At 41.3% G+C, this 16,473-nt stretch overlaps 1 protein-coding gene across 1 annotated transcript in view; it reads left to right on the forward strand.

The window, feature by feature from the left end:
* Positions 1–11,912, forward strand: part of FKBP1B (FKBP prolyl isomerase 1B) — a 33,406-nt gene extending 21,494 nt beyond the window's left edge. The window contains exons 3-4 of the mRNA XM_063125278.1: positions 5,147–5,259; positions 11,708–11,912. Of these exons, the coding sequence (XP_062981348.1) occupies positions 5,147–5,259; positions 11,708–11,836 (242 nt within the window). The 3' untranslated portion in view covers positions 11,837–11,912. The remainder of the gene's footprint in view (positions 1–5,146; positions 5,260–11,707) is intronic.
* The last annotated feature ends 4,561 nt before the right edge of the window (positions 11,913–16,473 follow it).

Consider the following 16,473-nt stretch of genomic DNA (forward strand, 5'->3'; position numbering starts at 1 on the left):
TTGGAGTTCTTTGGCAGATGTTTGTACTGTCGCCTGGCAGATTAATTTTTCAAGTATCCCAGAAGTTCTGAGTTTGCCTCATGACTCAGCACATCACTGGTGCAGCCGTATCTCATAATGACACTGAACATTTTGCCTCGGCTTTAATTGTGATCTCGCTGCCACTATGTCATAATATTAGCACACAGTTGAAGAGTTAGACATATGCGCCGAGCCAGCTGCATGACAGAGGCAGCAATCTCTGTTAATTCACATTCTCTTATAAAATGGGTCATGGATTAAGTTTTACATTGGAAGGGTTGTGTGAATCGAGGGAGCTGAACCTGTCCCTGCCTTACTTTTTCACATTCAGTCAGTCCGTATGCTTTTCTCCCAACCCAGCTTGCTTCCAGACTGGGCCAGCCCTGCCGTTGGGCAGAGTGAGGCAGCTGCCTCAGGTGGCAAATTTGGGGCATCATGAAAGGGCAGCAGATTGTTCATTTAATCACGTGCCTGCTCTGTTTGTGAATAAAGTGAGGGCTAGGTGAGCCACAGATATCTGAATTGCTAACACTTCTTTGATTGCAGTCAAAGCAGTCAGACAGGGGGGAATCGTGTTTCCCTATCGTTGCTTTTCTGTCTCACAATAGTGACGAACAGCTTCCTCTTTCTTCACACAGGGAAGAAAGAGGAAGCAGCAATGACCACATGGCCCATTCAGTGGGCTTTTTTTATCGTGCTGCTTTTCCTTTATTTATTTATTTATTACATTTTTATACCGCCCAATAGCTGAAGCTCTCTGGGCGGTTCCTGAACCCTGCAGGAAATGGCAGTAAGCTTCACCTCCCCCCCCCCCGCAAAATTGGATTTTCTGGGTCTTATTTTGTTGCGGAAAATAGAGGAGAAAGAGTGGGAAGTGAATGCCGTCATCAAAAGGACCCATGCAAATAAATATAGATCCTCCCAGAGCAACCAGCAGCTGAGGGTACATTCATACAACTCATGCTCTTGGGTACCTAGAAGTGTGCATACATGTATCCCTGCTTGTGTGGCTTTCTGTGCACATGTGCTAAGACATAAGTGAGAGACAGAATAAGCTAGAGGCTTAAATGGGGAAACATTTTGGATCCAATGGGGAACTTGATGCCCCCTTTCCTCTCCAGCACTTCATGTCCTCCTCAAAAGCCACCCCTGAGGGTTGCAAGAGTGCAATATGTGCAATGGGGCACAGCAACAGGGGAGAGGAAGCCAGCAGGAATCACCCACTCACACACACAATTGAGCATAGGTGCCTTCTACTTGCTCCACAAGGGACTCTTTGGATCCCATCTGTTAGATGCTTAATTTTCAAACACTTTCATATCAAGTAGTGCTGAGGATCATTTTGAAGCTGCAATAGGGAAATGTAGAAACATTCCTTTGGATGACACAGACAACCTTGGAGCCTTTCCAGATGATTATTTTGGAGTACAGGAAATGCTTAGCCTCTCTTGTTGCTTGGGATCTAGGGATCTTTTTTCAAGGTACAGTTCCGCTAGGAGTGGAGTGAAGGTGTGGAACCTTCCAATAGCTATGGAATAGGCTAAGGTGGGTGGGGGCGGCTTTCACCTCCTGCTTCACATGGGTTGGGGGAGACAGACCCATGTTTTAAGTTAGGGTTCTGCCACCATCACATGTAGTTTGACTGGCAATACTTATCCCCTATATTATCCACCTTGTAGCTGGGGGTAACTTCTCCTTTTCTCCATTTAGTGATATTTACTGTAATTTTACTTACTCTTATATTCAGTGCTCTTTATTTGCTGCTATGTGTTCAGCATTGTATACTTTGGAAACCTCAAGAACAACCAAAATTGCTAGATTAGGCATATGTGTGCTGCCGGCACTCTTTGTATTTTCCAATTTTATCCTATCATTACACTTTCTCTCCCCCTTTTAGTTTACTTTTTTGCTTGTATGTGTAGTATTTTGCCTGCAGTATTTCCACTGACTTCTCTTGCATGTTTTGTTTGTTTTCAATAATGCTGAGTATGACAGTCCTGATCTTTTAGTTGAAAAAGTGTATACATTTTGTAGCTGTCCACTGATATTTCTAGGTAGTTTCAGCCTACATAATGCAAGGTCAGTCTTTACAGAAGCCTTCTCCAACTTGGTGCCCCACAGATACTATAATTCCCAAAATTCCAGACCATTATGGGAGCTAAAGTCAAAAATATCTGGAGTGCACATGGTTGGTGAAGGCCGCTTTACAGAGAGGGCTGGTTCGCATATAATGCTAAGCCACCATGGGTTAATTCAGCTGTGGGGTTTGGTAGCACATACTGGCCGCTGTTTTGAATATGCAAGCATACACCGTGGCTTGTTGTGTTGTGCAAATTCAGGCCATGTGGGTTATGCAAGGGTTAAATAACCCTCAGATAGCCCTAGAGCAACCCATACTTATCCCTCACATAAACCACGCCACCCAGGTTCACATAACACAAGTCACAGCGTGTACACACTGCAGCTATTGAAAATGGTGGCTGGCATGCACCACAAAGCCCCAAAGGTTAATTAACCCACAGTGGCTTAGCATTACATGTGAACCAGAATAAAAGAGTGAAGACTCTGCCAAAGTCAGAAGTTGCTTTATGTGGTAGCTAGTGAATGGACCCAGCTTTGCATGGTTGGAATAGCCCTTCGTTTGATTCAGTGAAGCCTTCAAGCAAAGTTATGTAACTGTCAGAGCTGGACACAAGGTGCTGTCCCGTCTGAGTGACAGCACAGCCCCTGCTACCCCTAAGCGTGGCTCCTGCCACGGTGCACCCCCATAGCCCTCTGAGGGAGGGGTCTGTCCATTCCATTCCCCTTAGGAGGTTCCCCACAGCAGGGGGAATGGACAGCTGTGTAACTCTGTCCTTCAGCCAGACTTCTCCCCCTGGGCTTCAAACTGTATTGACTGCAAGGCTATGGGTTGGTTAGAGACATCTGCCACCAAGTGGCAGAAGAGGGAATTTCAAAATTGATACAACCTTGTCCAGAAAATTGGCAATATCTCCTTCATTTATGGTTGTGTACAGCAACCATTCATGTATTCAGTTAACTGTTATTTTATGCTCTACAGCTTTGTGTAGTTTTGGATTGATAAGAACAGTTGTTACCATGCAAAAAAAGAAGAAGAAAAAAGTGGGGAACTTCTATTTTTGCAGTGTTTCTTTTTAAATAGCACCTCAGTGATGGCATTAATTAAAATTTGGCTAGAACCCAGTGTTGTAGAACATTAAATTACTGTCATTTGAACTAGTGAAGCACTAAATAAGAATTATATAAATGTTATTTACTTATTTTCATTACATGCTTCTGATCACAAACCAATACGTGCTGCTTTTCTGAGAGGAGCAAATCTTTAACATTTAAGAAGTGATTTGAGGTAATCAGTAGAGAAATGCTACACTATACTGCATTAGGAGCTGCTCTTTTCTGTCTCAGATTTCTGACACTGGATCTTACCAAACTAACAATGACGGTAAAGTGAAGTGACAGCTATTACCTTAACAGAAGTGAGCAAAGAAAGTTGGCACTAGCAGCACTGCAAAAATTGGCATGCCCACCTATTGCTAGCTTTGTCTCTGTAGCAAAATCATATGGATAGGTTTGGCTTTCTCACCCTATCAAGTAGAGGAAATGGCCAAGTAATTTTAGCCATATCTTATGTTATATGGATAATTCTAGAATTATTGCCTGTAGTCTTCCAAGAAGAATTTCCTTTCCTTGAAGGCAGGGTGAGGCAGCTACCCTGTGGGTATCATCAAAGGTAGAAAATAGTTTATCTGTTTGTTTATTTTTGGTGTATTACTGCCACAGAAGGGGAAATGGACTTTTGGGAATTTCTGCCTCTGGTGCTTAAATAATTTGCCTGGCTTTGGGCATCTTGACTTGAGGGGACTAATGCTACTTGCTACTCCATCTCAGGCAGCAAAATGTTTTGTGGCAGCCCTACTTGATGGAGAGATACAGGGCAGCTTCATATATAAGTCTTGACTTAGGGCAGTGTTCGGAGCAAACCAGTCTGTGCCAACTTTGGGAGTGTGATTAACTGGAAAGGTGATTGCTTTGCCATCCATTCAAATCCTGTTTTTTAATGTGTCCATGTGTTTTCGTTAAGCCGTTGGCAAACTTCCTTTTTTTGAAGCACCTAAGGTTGTGCAATGAAATAGGGGCCTGTGTTGAAAATATACCTCAGATCAGACTGAGCACTGGTACAGTCTGACTACCTTTCAGCCAAGTGCACAGAGCATGGCTTCGTGTTACCATTACCTGAACGTTTTCTGAATCAGATCACAGCCTGCAGCTTTCAAGAGCCAGCATAGTGTGTAGTGGTTAGGACCGGTGGGGAGACCTAGGTTTGAATCCTCTTGGAGCCTAGGGCCAGTCACAATCTCTCGGCCTAACCCACCTCACACATTTGTTGTATAGATAAATGTGTGTTGTTCTGATCTCTTTGGAGGAAGGGCTGGATAAAAATGTAATCTGTAAAGGAAAGGGGGGGAAGCATCCTCATATGGAATAGCTTTCTAAACATTAGGGGGTTTTATTTTTATTTGTTTTTGTTATGTACTTGCGACATCTTTTCCCTTGAATAAAGAGTAATTTGTTTGTCTGTAAAAGGATAGCCTTGTGCAGGCTGCCCCGGTTGCCAGTTTGTCTGGATGACTCTGAGGTCTTAACGGGGAACAGCATTGCTGGGAGGGTTATGTAATTGTAAGAAATGTGTTACTCATTCATACTCAGGGAATTGAAGGATAAATATAGTCCTATTATGGTGTAGCAGGAAGTGTCTTGCAACAGACCAGAACCAGAGGGTCAGGTAAGTCAAACAAGACATAAAATAGACATTTTATACAATGTCTAGCCTCTTGTCTAACCCTTGAGAACTCTGGGCCAAGACTTGGTAGCGACATCTAAGTCTTGCCAGCCGCCACCATCACATATAGCATAGCTACAGTAGTAAGTCATACTCCACTGGGCTACTGGAGGCCTCACACTATGGCTTGCCCAGGCTAGCCTTTAAAGAACAGCAGGGAATGCCTGTTTGTTCAGAGTTGGGCAGACATCTTTATTTTGTTGCCATCCCAGAAGTTACCAGCAGACTTAACTGGATCAGGAATGGTTTGTCTTGTTTTGGCAGGAATGCTACAAAATGGAAAGAAGTTTGATTCCTCCCGAGATCGAAACCAGTCTTTCAAGTTCAAGATGGGCAAAGGAGAAGTCATTAAAGGATTTGAGGAGGGGGTTACACAGGTATGAAGGATTGTGCTTTCCTATTTTCAGAATAGCTGGAACAAGTAAACTCATAGGCCTGTTCAGACAACATGCTAAGCCATGGTTAGTGAGAGCATTTAAACTGTGGTTATGTAGCCACAATGGTTCACATGGCACCTAAGTCATGGTTCACACACCATTCTAAACCATAATGTTTAGGTCAAAATGCTTAACCACAATGGTTTAGCGTGTCATCTGAACAGGGTCAATGTGGGGGTCAACCACACAGTAGGTAAAGTATAAAATCTAACATAAATCCAATTTAGAATAGGCCCATTAAAATGACTGGGACTTAAGTTAGTCATGACGTTATTTCAGTGGGTCTGCACTAAGAAGGACTTATGTTGGATTATAAGCCCCCAAAGGATGTAAAATGTAGGGTTGGATCCAGAGTGAGTCATACTTAGAGTAAACCCATTAATCATTGAACTTATACCTAACTGAAGTCGCATTGGTTTCAATGGGTCTACTAAGTATGGTTAAATGTGGATCCAACTCATAGTCTCAGGGGATTGTAATTTGTGTGTGTTTGCATGTTGGTGTGAATATAGATAACATTAGGTAGGATATGTCCGGTTTTGGTCAACAGGTAGCCATGTACTTGCTGCCACCATGGACTGAATTTAGCCTGGATCAGCATTTGCTGCATTTCTAAAAATAATCTCAAAGTTACATTTGTAGTGATTGCCAGATGGCAAATTTGTTTGTAGTCTCTCAAAAGCTGATCTGTGCTAAATTCATTGCATGGTTCACTGCTGACTCAGCTCAGGGTCAGTTCAGGGTAAAACTATCATGTAGATAGGCCTTAAACACTGAATTTAGTGTAGTGGAACAGTGGAGGGGGGAAGCTTCTTACTCAAGCATACGGCTAATCAGTTCTTCAGCTACTCCTACTTTTCCTGGAACACTGTTTGCCATTTAGATTCTTAAAGCTGCTCTATTTCCAGATATACTAACCTCCAGATGGAATACTTTACTCTTCAAAGACAATACTCTGACATCCTCATTACAGCCCCAGCATTTCCTCTGCCTTCATATCCCAGCTTTTCCAATTCCTTCATCTTTCTGCTTTCCTTTTAAATCACCTCTCACCTTTGCCACTGATAACATTTTCTGCGTAGTACTTTTTTTAACAAACATATTTCTCTAAAAACAAAGGTAGCCATCATGGCCATGCCAAAATTCCTATTAAGGTAATACCTTTATAAATATACTTAACTTCTCCCGCAGTTTGTCAAGCTTCAGCTCCTTGAATTTTTGCAGATGTCTGTTCTTCTCCTGAATAGTTTATAGATTAACTTTTCAGAATTGCTTGAAGGCAACTGGTGATTCTCTAAGGTCCTATTTTTCTTTTTGTTGCTACCATTTAGAAAGAAAAAAATGGCAGCCAAGAAAAGCAAATAGAAGGAATTGTCTGTTTTAGAGATGTATCCACTCAAAAAAATATGTTCTAAATATAAAAGATAAATGTGGTGCCTGAAAACTATTTCCTTCCTTGTCAGCATAATAAGTAGTCTCATCCATTTACTCATTTAAGGACAGTAATTTCATTGATAAACAAATGGTCAAAGAACACCTAATTTCCTTGAATGAGTTCAAATCTCCAGGGCCCGATGAACTGCATCCAAGAGTAATGAAGGAGCTAGCGGAAGAACTCTCAGAACCTTTGTCTATTATCTTTGCAAAATCATGGAAGACGGGTGAGGTGCCGGATGACTGGAGGAGGGCTAACGTTGTCCCTATCTTCAAAAAGGGCAAAAAGGAGGAACCTGGGAACTACAGACCAGTCAGTCTGACATCCATCCCTGGGAAAATTCTGGAGCAGATTATAAAGAAGTCAATCTGTAAACACCTTGAAATCAATGCAGTGATTACTAGAAGCCAACATGGATTTGTCAGGAACAAATCCTGTCAGACTAATTTGATCTCATTTTTTGATAGGATAACCTCCCTTGTGGACTGTGGGAATGCTGTGGACGTCATATATCTTGACTTCAGCAAAGCTTTTGACAAAGTACCACATGACATTCTGATTAACAAACTAGCTAAAAGTGGGCTAGATGGAACAACTATTAGGTGGATCCACAGTTGGCTACAGAATCGGACTCAAAGAGTACTTATCAATGGAACCTTCTCAAACTGGGGAGAGGCAACGAGTGGGGTGCCGCAGGGCTCAGTCCTGGGCCCAGTGCTCTTCAACATTTTTATTAATGATTTGGATGAGGAGGTGCAGGGAACGCTGATCAAATTTGCAGATGACACAAAATTGGGTGGGATAGCTAATACCCTGGAAGACAGAAACAAACTTCAAAGTGATCTTGATAGGCTGGAGTGCTGGGCTGAAAACAACAGAATGAAATTTAATAGGGATAAATGCCAAGTTCTACATTTAGGGAATAGAAACCAAATGCACAGTTACAAGATGGGGGACACTTGGCTCAGCAATACTACAAACGAGAAAGATCTTGGAATTGTTGTAGATCACAAGCTGAATATGAGCCAACAGTGCGATATGGCTGCAAGAAAGGCAAATGCTATTTTGGGCTGCATTAATAGAAGTATAGCTTCCAAATCACGTGAGGTACTGGTTCCTCTCTATTCGGCCCTGGTTAGGCCTCATCTAGAGTATTGCGTCCAGTTCTGGGCTCCACAATTCAAGAAGGACGCAGACAAGCTGGAGCGTGTTCAGAAGAGGGCAACCAGGATGATCAGAGGTCTAGAAACAAAGCCCTATGAAGAGAGACTGAAAGAACTGGGCATGTTTAGCCTAGAGAAGAGAAGATTGAGGGGAGACATGATAGCAGTCTTCAAATACTTAAAAGGTTGTCACACAGAGGAGGGCCAGGATCTCTTCTCGATCCTCCCAGAGTGCAGGACACGGAATAACGGGCTCAAGTTAAAGGAAGTCAGATTCCAGCTGGACATCAGGAAAAACTTCCTGACTGTTAGAGCAGTGCGACAATGGAATCAGCTACCTAGGGAGGTTGTGGGCTCTCCCACACTAGAGGCATTCAAGAGGCAGCTGGACAACCATCTGTCAGGGATGCTTTAGGGTGGATTCCTGCATTGAGCAGGGGGTTGGACTCGATGGCCTTGTAGGCCCCTTCCAACTCTGCTATTCTATGATTCTATGATTTTATTAACAATGATTATTTATAATGAAAGGCAAAAGGGGCAGCTATGGTTTCATGTCATTACAACTGCTCCAAATGGACTATAGCCTATAAATATATCTGTATTAGCAAATTATAACACTTATTATCTCAACATACTTAATATGAGGACTGGCTCTTACTCTGCTTATAACTATTTACTGCTTATAATAAAACAGGCTAATCAGGCCAGGAACCAAAGTATCTCCCAATATATTTGCTGTCTTATGAATCTCAAATTGAATTATATTTTTATTGCACTGCTTGACGAAAATGCTGTCAATGCAGAAGGTGGAACGATGCTAGAAATAATTTACAGGCCAATAAATCCCTATTTCTACTACTGTGGTATTTATGAAGTGAATTTAAGAGAACTCATAGAAGAGGTGTGCCCTGAGCACATTTTGTTGGAAGCAAGTCCCACTGGAGAAAATAGATTTTCTTCTAGGCAATATATGTAGGAACTTTATAAGAAGCCAAATGAGATAAAGTTGAAACCTGGGAACAACTTTCCATATACAGGCAACTTACAGCTCTTTCATATGCATGTTTACTTGGAAGTTAGTTCCATCCTGGTTAGTGTTTACATCCAGATAAGTGTGCATAGACTGCAGCCTCAGCCATCCATCATTCCTCCCACCCCCAAAATGCAAGCCCTCATAAATGCCCTGCAGTTAATTGCTTGCCTCTGTGAACTCTCTGCTGGCCCCACGTAGCGGCTTGTTGCGCAGGGAACTAAACATTAATAAATATGAATCATACAAGCACTGATATTACAGATAACAGCTGCTTTCTTGGCTTCCCAGTCTTCATTCTTTATTGCCAGATAAATACAACATGTATAACTGTCCACCCACTCATTCCTGTTTCAAAGGATATTTAAGCAGCAAGTACTAATTGAGAAAGATATTTCAAGTGGTGAATGAGCTGCTAACTGCAGTGCTGCAATAGAACAATGTTGTATAGTTAAAATTTCATTTATACACAGTAAAACCAAACAGATACAATACCTGCCCTTGGCTGAGTATTGTAATATGTGACTTTAAAGCTAGACATAGGCTAAAATGTTGTTGACAACCTATTAAGATGGTCTGCTTCCAGAGATGGTTTCTAGAGAGCACCAGGTTTCTCCTCTGGCTGGTATGGCTGGTTCTTCTGTTGAAGCCCCGGTCAATCTGTGGAATGCAGAAATGTCCTGCATAGTTGACACAATTGCTCCTGAGTGCCTTCTCCAGATTAGTAAGGCTCATACATCTCCATGGTATACCCCAGAACTGAGAGCAATGAAGCAGGTTGGGAGACAGCTTGAGCATAGGTGGAGTGAAGGCAGCAAAAGATACTTTACTTCTTGCCTCTATTGTATCTTCTCTATGTCATCCAGCAGAGCTTAAGTTTCTTTGGGGCTTATTGTGTGCTATACCTATGGAGGACATGGAACCATCAGGTGTCTATTGTGAGATGTTTGTGAAGCATTTCCAGGATAAAAATCTCTTACATCCGCTGGGACTTAGGCTCCATTGTTCTAACAGGTGAATCAGGGGAGATATCGAGAGTTAAGTTTGGTCCAGTTTTGTTGGATGAATTTCAGTTGGTACAGCTTGAGGATATTGACAAGGTACTTGGAATGGTTTGTGCAACCACTTCCATATTGGATTCTTGCCCCTTGTGGATTATTAAAACTGGCAGGGAGAAACAGCAGTTGGGCCAGAGGGGTGATTAATGCCTTTTTGTGAGAAGGAGTGGTCCCTGGTCATCTGAAAGAGGTGGCAGTAAGACCACTGCTAAAGAAATCTTCCCTGGACACAGAAGATCTTAACTTTAGGCCAGTGGCGAATGTTGCTTTCCTGGACAAGGTCCTTGTGTAGTTGCTCCGGACAGATGAGAGTGATTATCGGCATCCATTTTAGTCGGGGTTGAGGCCAACTCCTGGTACAGAAACAGCCTTGGTCATCCTGTGAGGTTATCTATGTTGGGAGAGAGATAAGAGGAATGTGATCTTGTTGATTCTCCTTAGTCTCAGCAACGATACCATCCATTGACCGTGGGGTGTCCTTCTGGGGTGTTTGTCTGAGCTGTGACTTCATTCCTATTCGAAAAGTTGGTGACATAATGTGGTACTTGGGGATATTGCTCATCTCCGTGGATTCTCCAGAATGGAGTTCCACAGGGATTTGTTTTGTCCCCCATGCTATTTAACATATACATGAAACCATTGAGTGGGGTCATTCAGAGTTTTGGAATATGTTGCCATCAGTATGCTGGTAACGTTTCGCTCTTTTTCTCTTTTTCACACTTACTGGTGCCTGGTTGCAACAATGGACTGGATAAGGGCTAATAAAATGAAACTCAATTCAGACAAGTCTGTTGTAAGTGGGTGGTTCTTCTGATCAGATTAATGATGTTCAGCCTGTTCTGGATGGGAGTCATACACCCCTGAAGGAGCAAATTTGTTATTTGGGGGGTTCTTCCAGAGTTATCATTGTCATTTGAGGCTCAGGTGGTTGGAGTACATCTTAGTAGCTTCAGCTGATAGACCTATGCCCTTATCTGGACATAGTCTATGCTCTGATAAACTCCAAGTTTGATTACTACAATGTGCTCTACATAGAACTACCTCTGAAGATTAGTCAGAAACTGTAGCTTGTACAAAATGTGGTGGCAAGATTGATAATGGGGTTCAGGAACTCTTGAGTGTATAACAATTCTGGCCTGCTTGCATTGGCTGCCTATACGTTTCTGAGCCCAATACACAAGGTGCCGGTTTTAACCTTTAAAGCCTTATATAGCTCAGGACTGCAATATCTGATGGAGCACCTCTTCTGATATGAACCTGTGTCCTACAATCAACATCTGAAGCCTTCCTCCAAAGGAGGTTTGGAGGATGGTGACAAGGGAGAGGGCCTTTTCAGTAGTGGCCCTCCAATTATGGAACATTGTCCCCAGTAAGGCCTGTTTGGCACCAACACTGTCATCTTTATGGCAACAGGTCAAGACTTTCTTCTATATGATGGTAATATAGTGAGCTGTTTAATACATCAGTTGAATTGTTTGTGGTTGTCACTGATGTTTTAGTTGCTTTATGCAGTGGTTATATTTTAGTGGATAATTGTTTCACATTGTGTATGTACTGGTTTTTTTTTATAAGTTATCATGAGACTTTTTTTAGAACAATGATGATGATGGTGGTGGTGATGATGATAACGATGGTGATGATAATCATAATAATAGTTTCCTGACATTTCCTCTTGCTTCTCCTTTTCTCTTTCATTTGCCAGATGAGCCTGGGACAAAGAGCAAAGCTCACCTTTACAGCTGACATGGCATATGGTGCCACAGGCCATCCTGGAGTTATCCCCCCAAATGCTACTCTGGTTTTTGATGTGGAGCTACTTCGGATAGAATAAAATCAGGCATCTGACTGAAGGCCCCTGTTGATATCCATCATTTTCCCCATTCCTTTTAATGGGAAGAATCTCACTGGAATTTCTGTTACCTTCACTCAAGCTATCATGACAATGAGGTTTTCCCACTTTCTTCCCCCTTTTTTACTACTTATTAGTCCCTGTTTAGGTGCTTCTTTGCTGTGGACATGGGGTGGGGGAATGGCTGTAACATTTTTGAGTTGTACATTTTATTTTAATTTGCATGTGGTGCTTCAAAATTGTGATTAAGTCTAATATATAAATTTATAAAACTATAAACAGAAATTACTTATTGAAAAAACCACTGCCTTACTATACAGTTAAAAGAATCAAACACACAAGGGGTGCTCAGATATCAAGTGTATGACTTGTACACAAGTGGGCATTAGCCGAACCAAGTTACCTGCGCTGCCACTTTTTCTTCAACTTGTATGTTCTGCTCGCTGCCGTTTTAAAGAAAATGTCTCATATAAAAACTTTCCAAGAAAACAAATAAAATCTTGATACTTACTGCTTTTGTCTCCTCCTCCTTCTTGTTGTTTTAAGCATGCAGAGCCAGGTGCAAGAATTAGTTCATAATTGTTGTGATTACAGAATGTTTCAATCTGATTTAACAAGTGGATCAAACAACCAAAATATTACTGTAGGTTTAGTTTAGGATTGCTGGTGTGTGTGTGCGCGCACGTACACATGTATGGTGTACAGAATTGCTGAGCCAACATCTAATGTGGCCCTCAAGGCCAAAACTGTTATGCATCCAAGTCCAAAAATGAATGTATCTCAATTTAAATTGGAATTATGCAAACTGCACTAAATATTTCTAAAGTTACCCAGACCTAAGGCTGTCCTTGAGAGGGCATCCCAGGGTCCATTGGATGCTTTGGTTCTCCCCCTTTGAGAGCACAGGGAAGTCCTGTCATCACAGATGGACACTCAACCTTTCAAGCCCCCTCCACAGGGCTGCCAAAAGGTCCATAGCTAGTGCTACTCTGACATCAAGAGAGCACAAGAAGGTGTTCAGTGAGCATGCTAGTAGAGGCTGTGAATCTGTAAGGAAGCAAAGCCCACCCATGCTCCCAATAAGTCCCTGGAATAAGGGAAGAATTACACACCAGCCCTGCTGGCGCAATCCAATTTCCCCCCGTTGGAATCAAAGGAAGGAGAAAATGGCTAAATAAAAAGGAAACATACTCCCCATACCTTCTGCCTTGCTGGCACAAACCAAGAGGGGATTGGAAAAGCCAGCATCTCCCTCTCCCATAGATTGCTCTGTAGCAAAGCCATGTTTTACATTTGGAACATACTAGACAATAATTGCATAGGCCTGTGGATTTATTACCTGAACACAGGATGCTGCCTTATACTAGGTCAGATGATTTGCCCAGTATGTGTATGCTAGTAGCTCTTGAGCATCTCAGACGGGTTTTCTCCTTCATTTGCTACCTGCTCCCTTTAACTGGAGATGACAGGGATTGAACTCGAACGTTCTGCATGCAAAACAGGTGTTCTATCCCCTGAGCTATGGTCTTATTTATAGCATTGCTCTTTGTAGACCATATCCCAGCCAGGTAGACTCATGCCAACAGCTGCTTTGCTTTAACACTTGTACAGCGCCATGTGTCCTCACACCATTCTTTTGTTCCGGTTATTCTGATGGCAATATTTTGAGAGGTTAGTAGAAACAGGAGGGGTGGAGTGGAACAGTGTGTAATAGGGGAAAGAACAGGGCAGTATGAATTGGGGAGTTACCTGAAGACAAGATAGATGCTCACACCCTACATACCCAGGAGTTCTGCTCAGAACCTGTTTCTGAACATCCAGTTGATTTAGGGGATCCCCACCCAATAATAATAATAATAATACTTATCCACCTTCCCCTCTGGATTGTGGCGGGGAACAACACTGAATACAAAAATATAAAATGCATAAAACTGATTAAAAACTTAAAACCAAAAGATTTTAAGTGATCCGTCTTTATAGCTTTTTTTACCATCATAAGAGTTAGAAACCACTTTAAGTTCATAAACTGATGCTTGCCTGGCAATTTTAGGCTGTTCCTATAGCTATGTCAATGCAACCCATTCCATGTGCTGCCAAAACGACACAGATGTATAGAATCTGGGTGCTAGTCTTTATTAAGACAAGCAAGGCATTAAATTGTATGCATCTCTTTCTGTCACATCTGTGTTGTATAATTATGTCAGTGTAATGGAATTTATAAGAGGATCCTTTTTCCTACCATTACAAATACTATTTAATTTATTTATTACATTTTTATACCGCCCAATAGCCGAAGCTATTTTTATATCGTCCAATAGCTGAAGCTTATTTGTTACATTTTTATATCGCCCAAAAGCAAACCACAAGGTAAGTTACCTCCTGGGCATAATTTCATGCTCTATTTCTTGGGGGGGAAACATAGCTGCAAATACAAAAGCATTAAAATTTAAGTGTACAAAGATGTTAGCATCTTTTATCTACCTTTGCAAGCTATCCTTTCCCCCTATACCTGTTAATTGAACTAATTCTTCGTATTTTGATGTTGCATTTCAGACAATATTGAGCAGACCACATCCAAATAATCCTTCAGGTATTTGCTTTCCGTATCCTCGTCTGACAGGTACAAATTGTTGTTTCACTTTGCCTCACAGCCAACCAAACCCAAACAAAGCCCAAAACAGGTCCTGGAAAAGCAGTGTGTGAACAATTGAAAATCCTCCTTCAGGGAACCCAAAAGACACTGCTTTGCAATATTCAAATGAATTTGTTTCTACAATTTTTTAAAAAACCACAAAACATTAAAATAAGACGAGAACTTTTTCTGTAAAGAGGAAAAAAAGGTAAGAAGGACGCTAGTGCATGATGGCTCTATGTTCTTACCCTTTCTTCATATGGCATAGTGTGGAATAACCCATCAAGTATCACAAATATAAAGAAATGACACTGCTCATAGAAGCAAATTCTATCTAAATACTCCTAAATATAAGTAGAGTATCCAGAATTCTATTTCTTTTACTATTAATTGTATTGGGTTTCTTAGCTACATAAGAATGTGAATAACAAATAATGAAAATTTCCTTCCCATTATTTGCAATGGGAGGAAATAACTTTAGGGGAATAAAAACCAACCCACACTTTTGCTCTACCAGTAGGATCCTAACATTAAATATGTTGGAGTACTTTAAATTGACAGGTAAGATTCATTGTTAGATTCAAATCCCCTAGAAAATCATTATCTGGATGTACATTTGCACTGAAGTGCTCAACTGGACACCAATGATCAGGCTGAAAGCATACTTTGATGTGGAGGTAGATGCATATCTTCATGCGTTACTAGCTGTTGCACACAATTCAAACTGGATCATGGTCACTATTTTATACAGAACACTGCCCGGAGATGAGCAGACTTCCAGCACATACTGAAGTGCTGACCTGCATATTTATGCCATTTAGTAAAAAACTAAAACTCTACTATGAAAACAGTGTGTTTCCTCCCAAGGTGGTTATGTCAAGAAAGGAATTAGCAGCTGTGAACAGCCACAAAGAAAGGTACGACTAAGTGGCTCCGTTCAGAAGACACCTTAAACCATGGTAGTTAAGCCAGAAAGCCAGGTTGTGTTCAGAAGACACCTTAAACCATGGCTTTAACCACAGTGAATAAGCCTTTTTTGCCTTAGTCACCATGGTTATAGCCATGGTTTAAGATGTCTTCTGAACATGGCCTGGCTTTCTGGCTTAACCACCATGGTTAAAGCTGTGGTTTAAGGTGTCTTCTGAACGGGACCAATGTCTTTCTTTCCAGGGTCGTGGCAGTAAAGCACGAGTTCTACCTTGAAAATATTTGAGAAAATAGAGCACAACACTATTGTAAAGGCTTCCTTAACTATGACCCCAACTGATTGCGGCATTTATGCAAAGATTTAAAGGGCAAAAAAGAATCATTGCCATTTATAAAGTTTATAAGGAGGGACAAGTGAAGCAAATCGGAATACCAAAAATGTCCACTCCAAGAGTTTGTTCTCTCTAAAAGAGAACAAACCTAGTAATATTTAGTCAGTAGTAAAAGCAGGGGTTAATTTCCTCAGACCCACAGGAACACTCATGAAGTGCAAATAAGACCATTTCAATAGAAGAAAATATGTACTGTTTTAAGAAATAAAGAGGTGATATACAGAAGAGTTAACTACATCTTTAACATTTACTAGATTGGACTACAAGAGTATTTGTCATTTTGAAAAGCGAGCAGTGTAACAGCAACATTGAAAAACCAGGGTTTAAATTCCAAGTAACTCCTATTTAGAGTAGACCCATTGAAATGAACAGGATCAGTTAGTCATTCATTCCAAAGTAGGGCTTATTTTGGATTCTACCCCAATGTTTTAACACAGAAGGATTACTACAATAAACTGATACTGCATGCAAATGGTCAGTTTCCAACAATTCCACAACTCCTTTTAACCTTTGAAGAGTTTCACGGCAGCAATTAATTTGTTGTTTCCCTGTGAGAGTCTGGGCCCAACAATGTTACAGCGGGAGAGCAGGGCAGGCAACCAGACTACTGCAGCAAAATTATACGTACCTAGCTTTTGTCAGCAACAAACCACTTAAAAATACAGCAC

Source organism: Elgaria multicarinata, chromosome 4 (genome assembly GCF_023053635.1).
Source record: "Elgaria multicarinata webbii isolate HBS135686 ecotype San Diego chromosome 4, rElgMul1.1.pri, whole genome shotgun sequence".
NCBI lineage: Eukaryota > Metazoa > Chordata > Lepidosauria > Squamata > Anguidae > Elgaria > Elgaria multicarinata.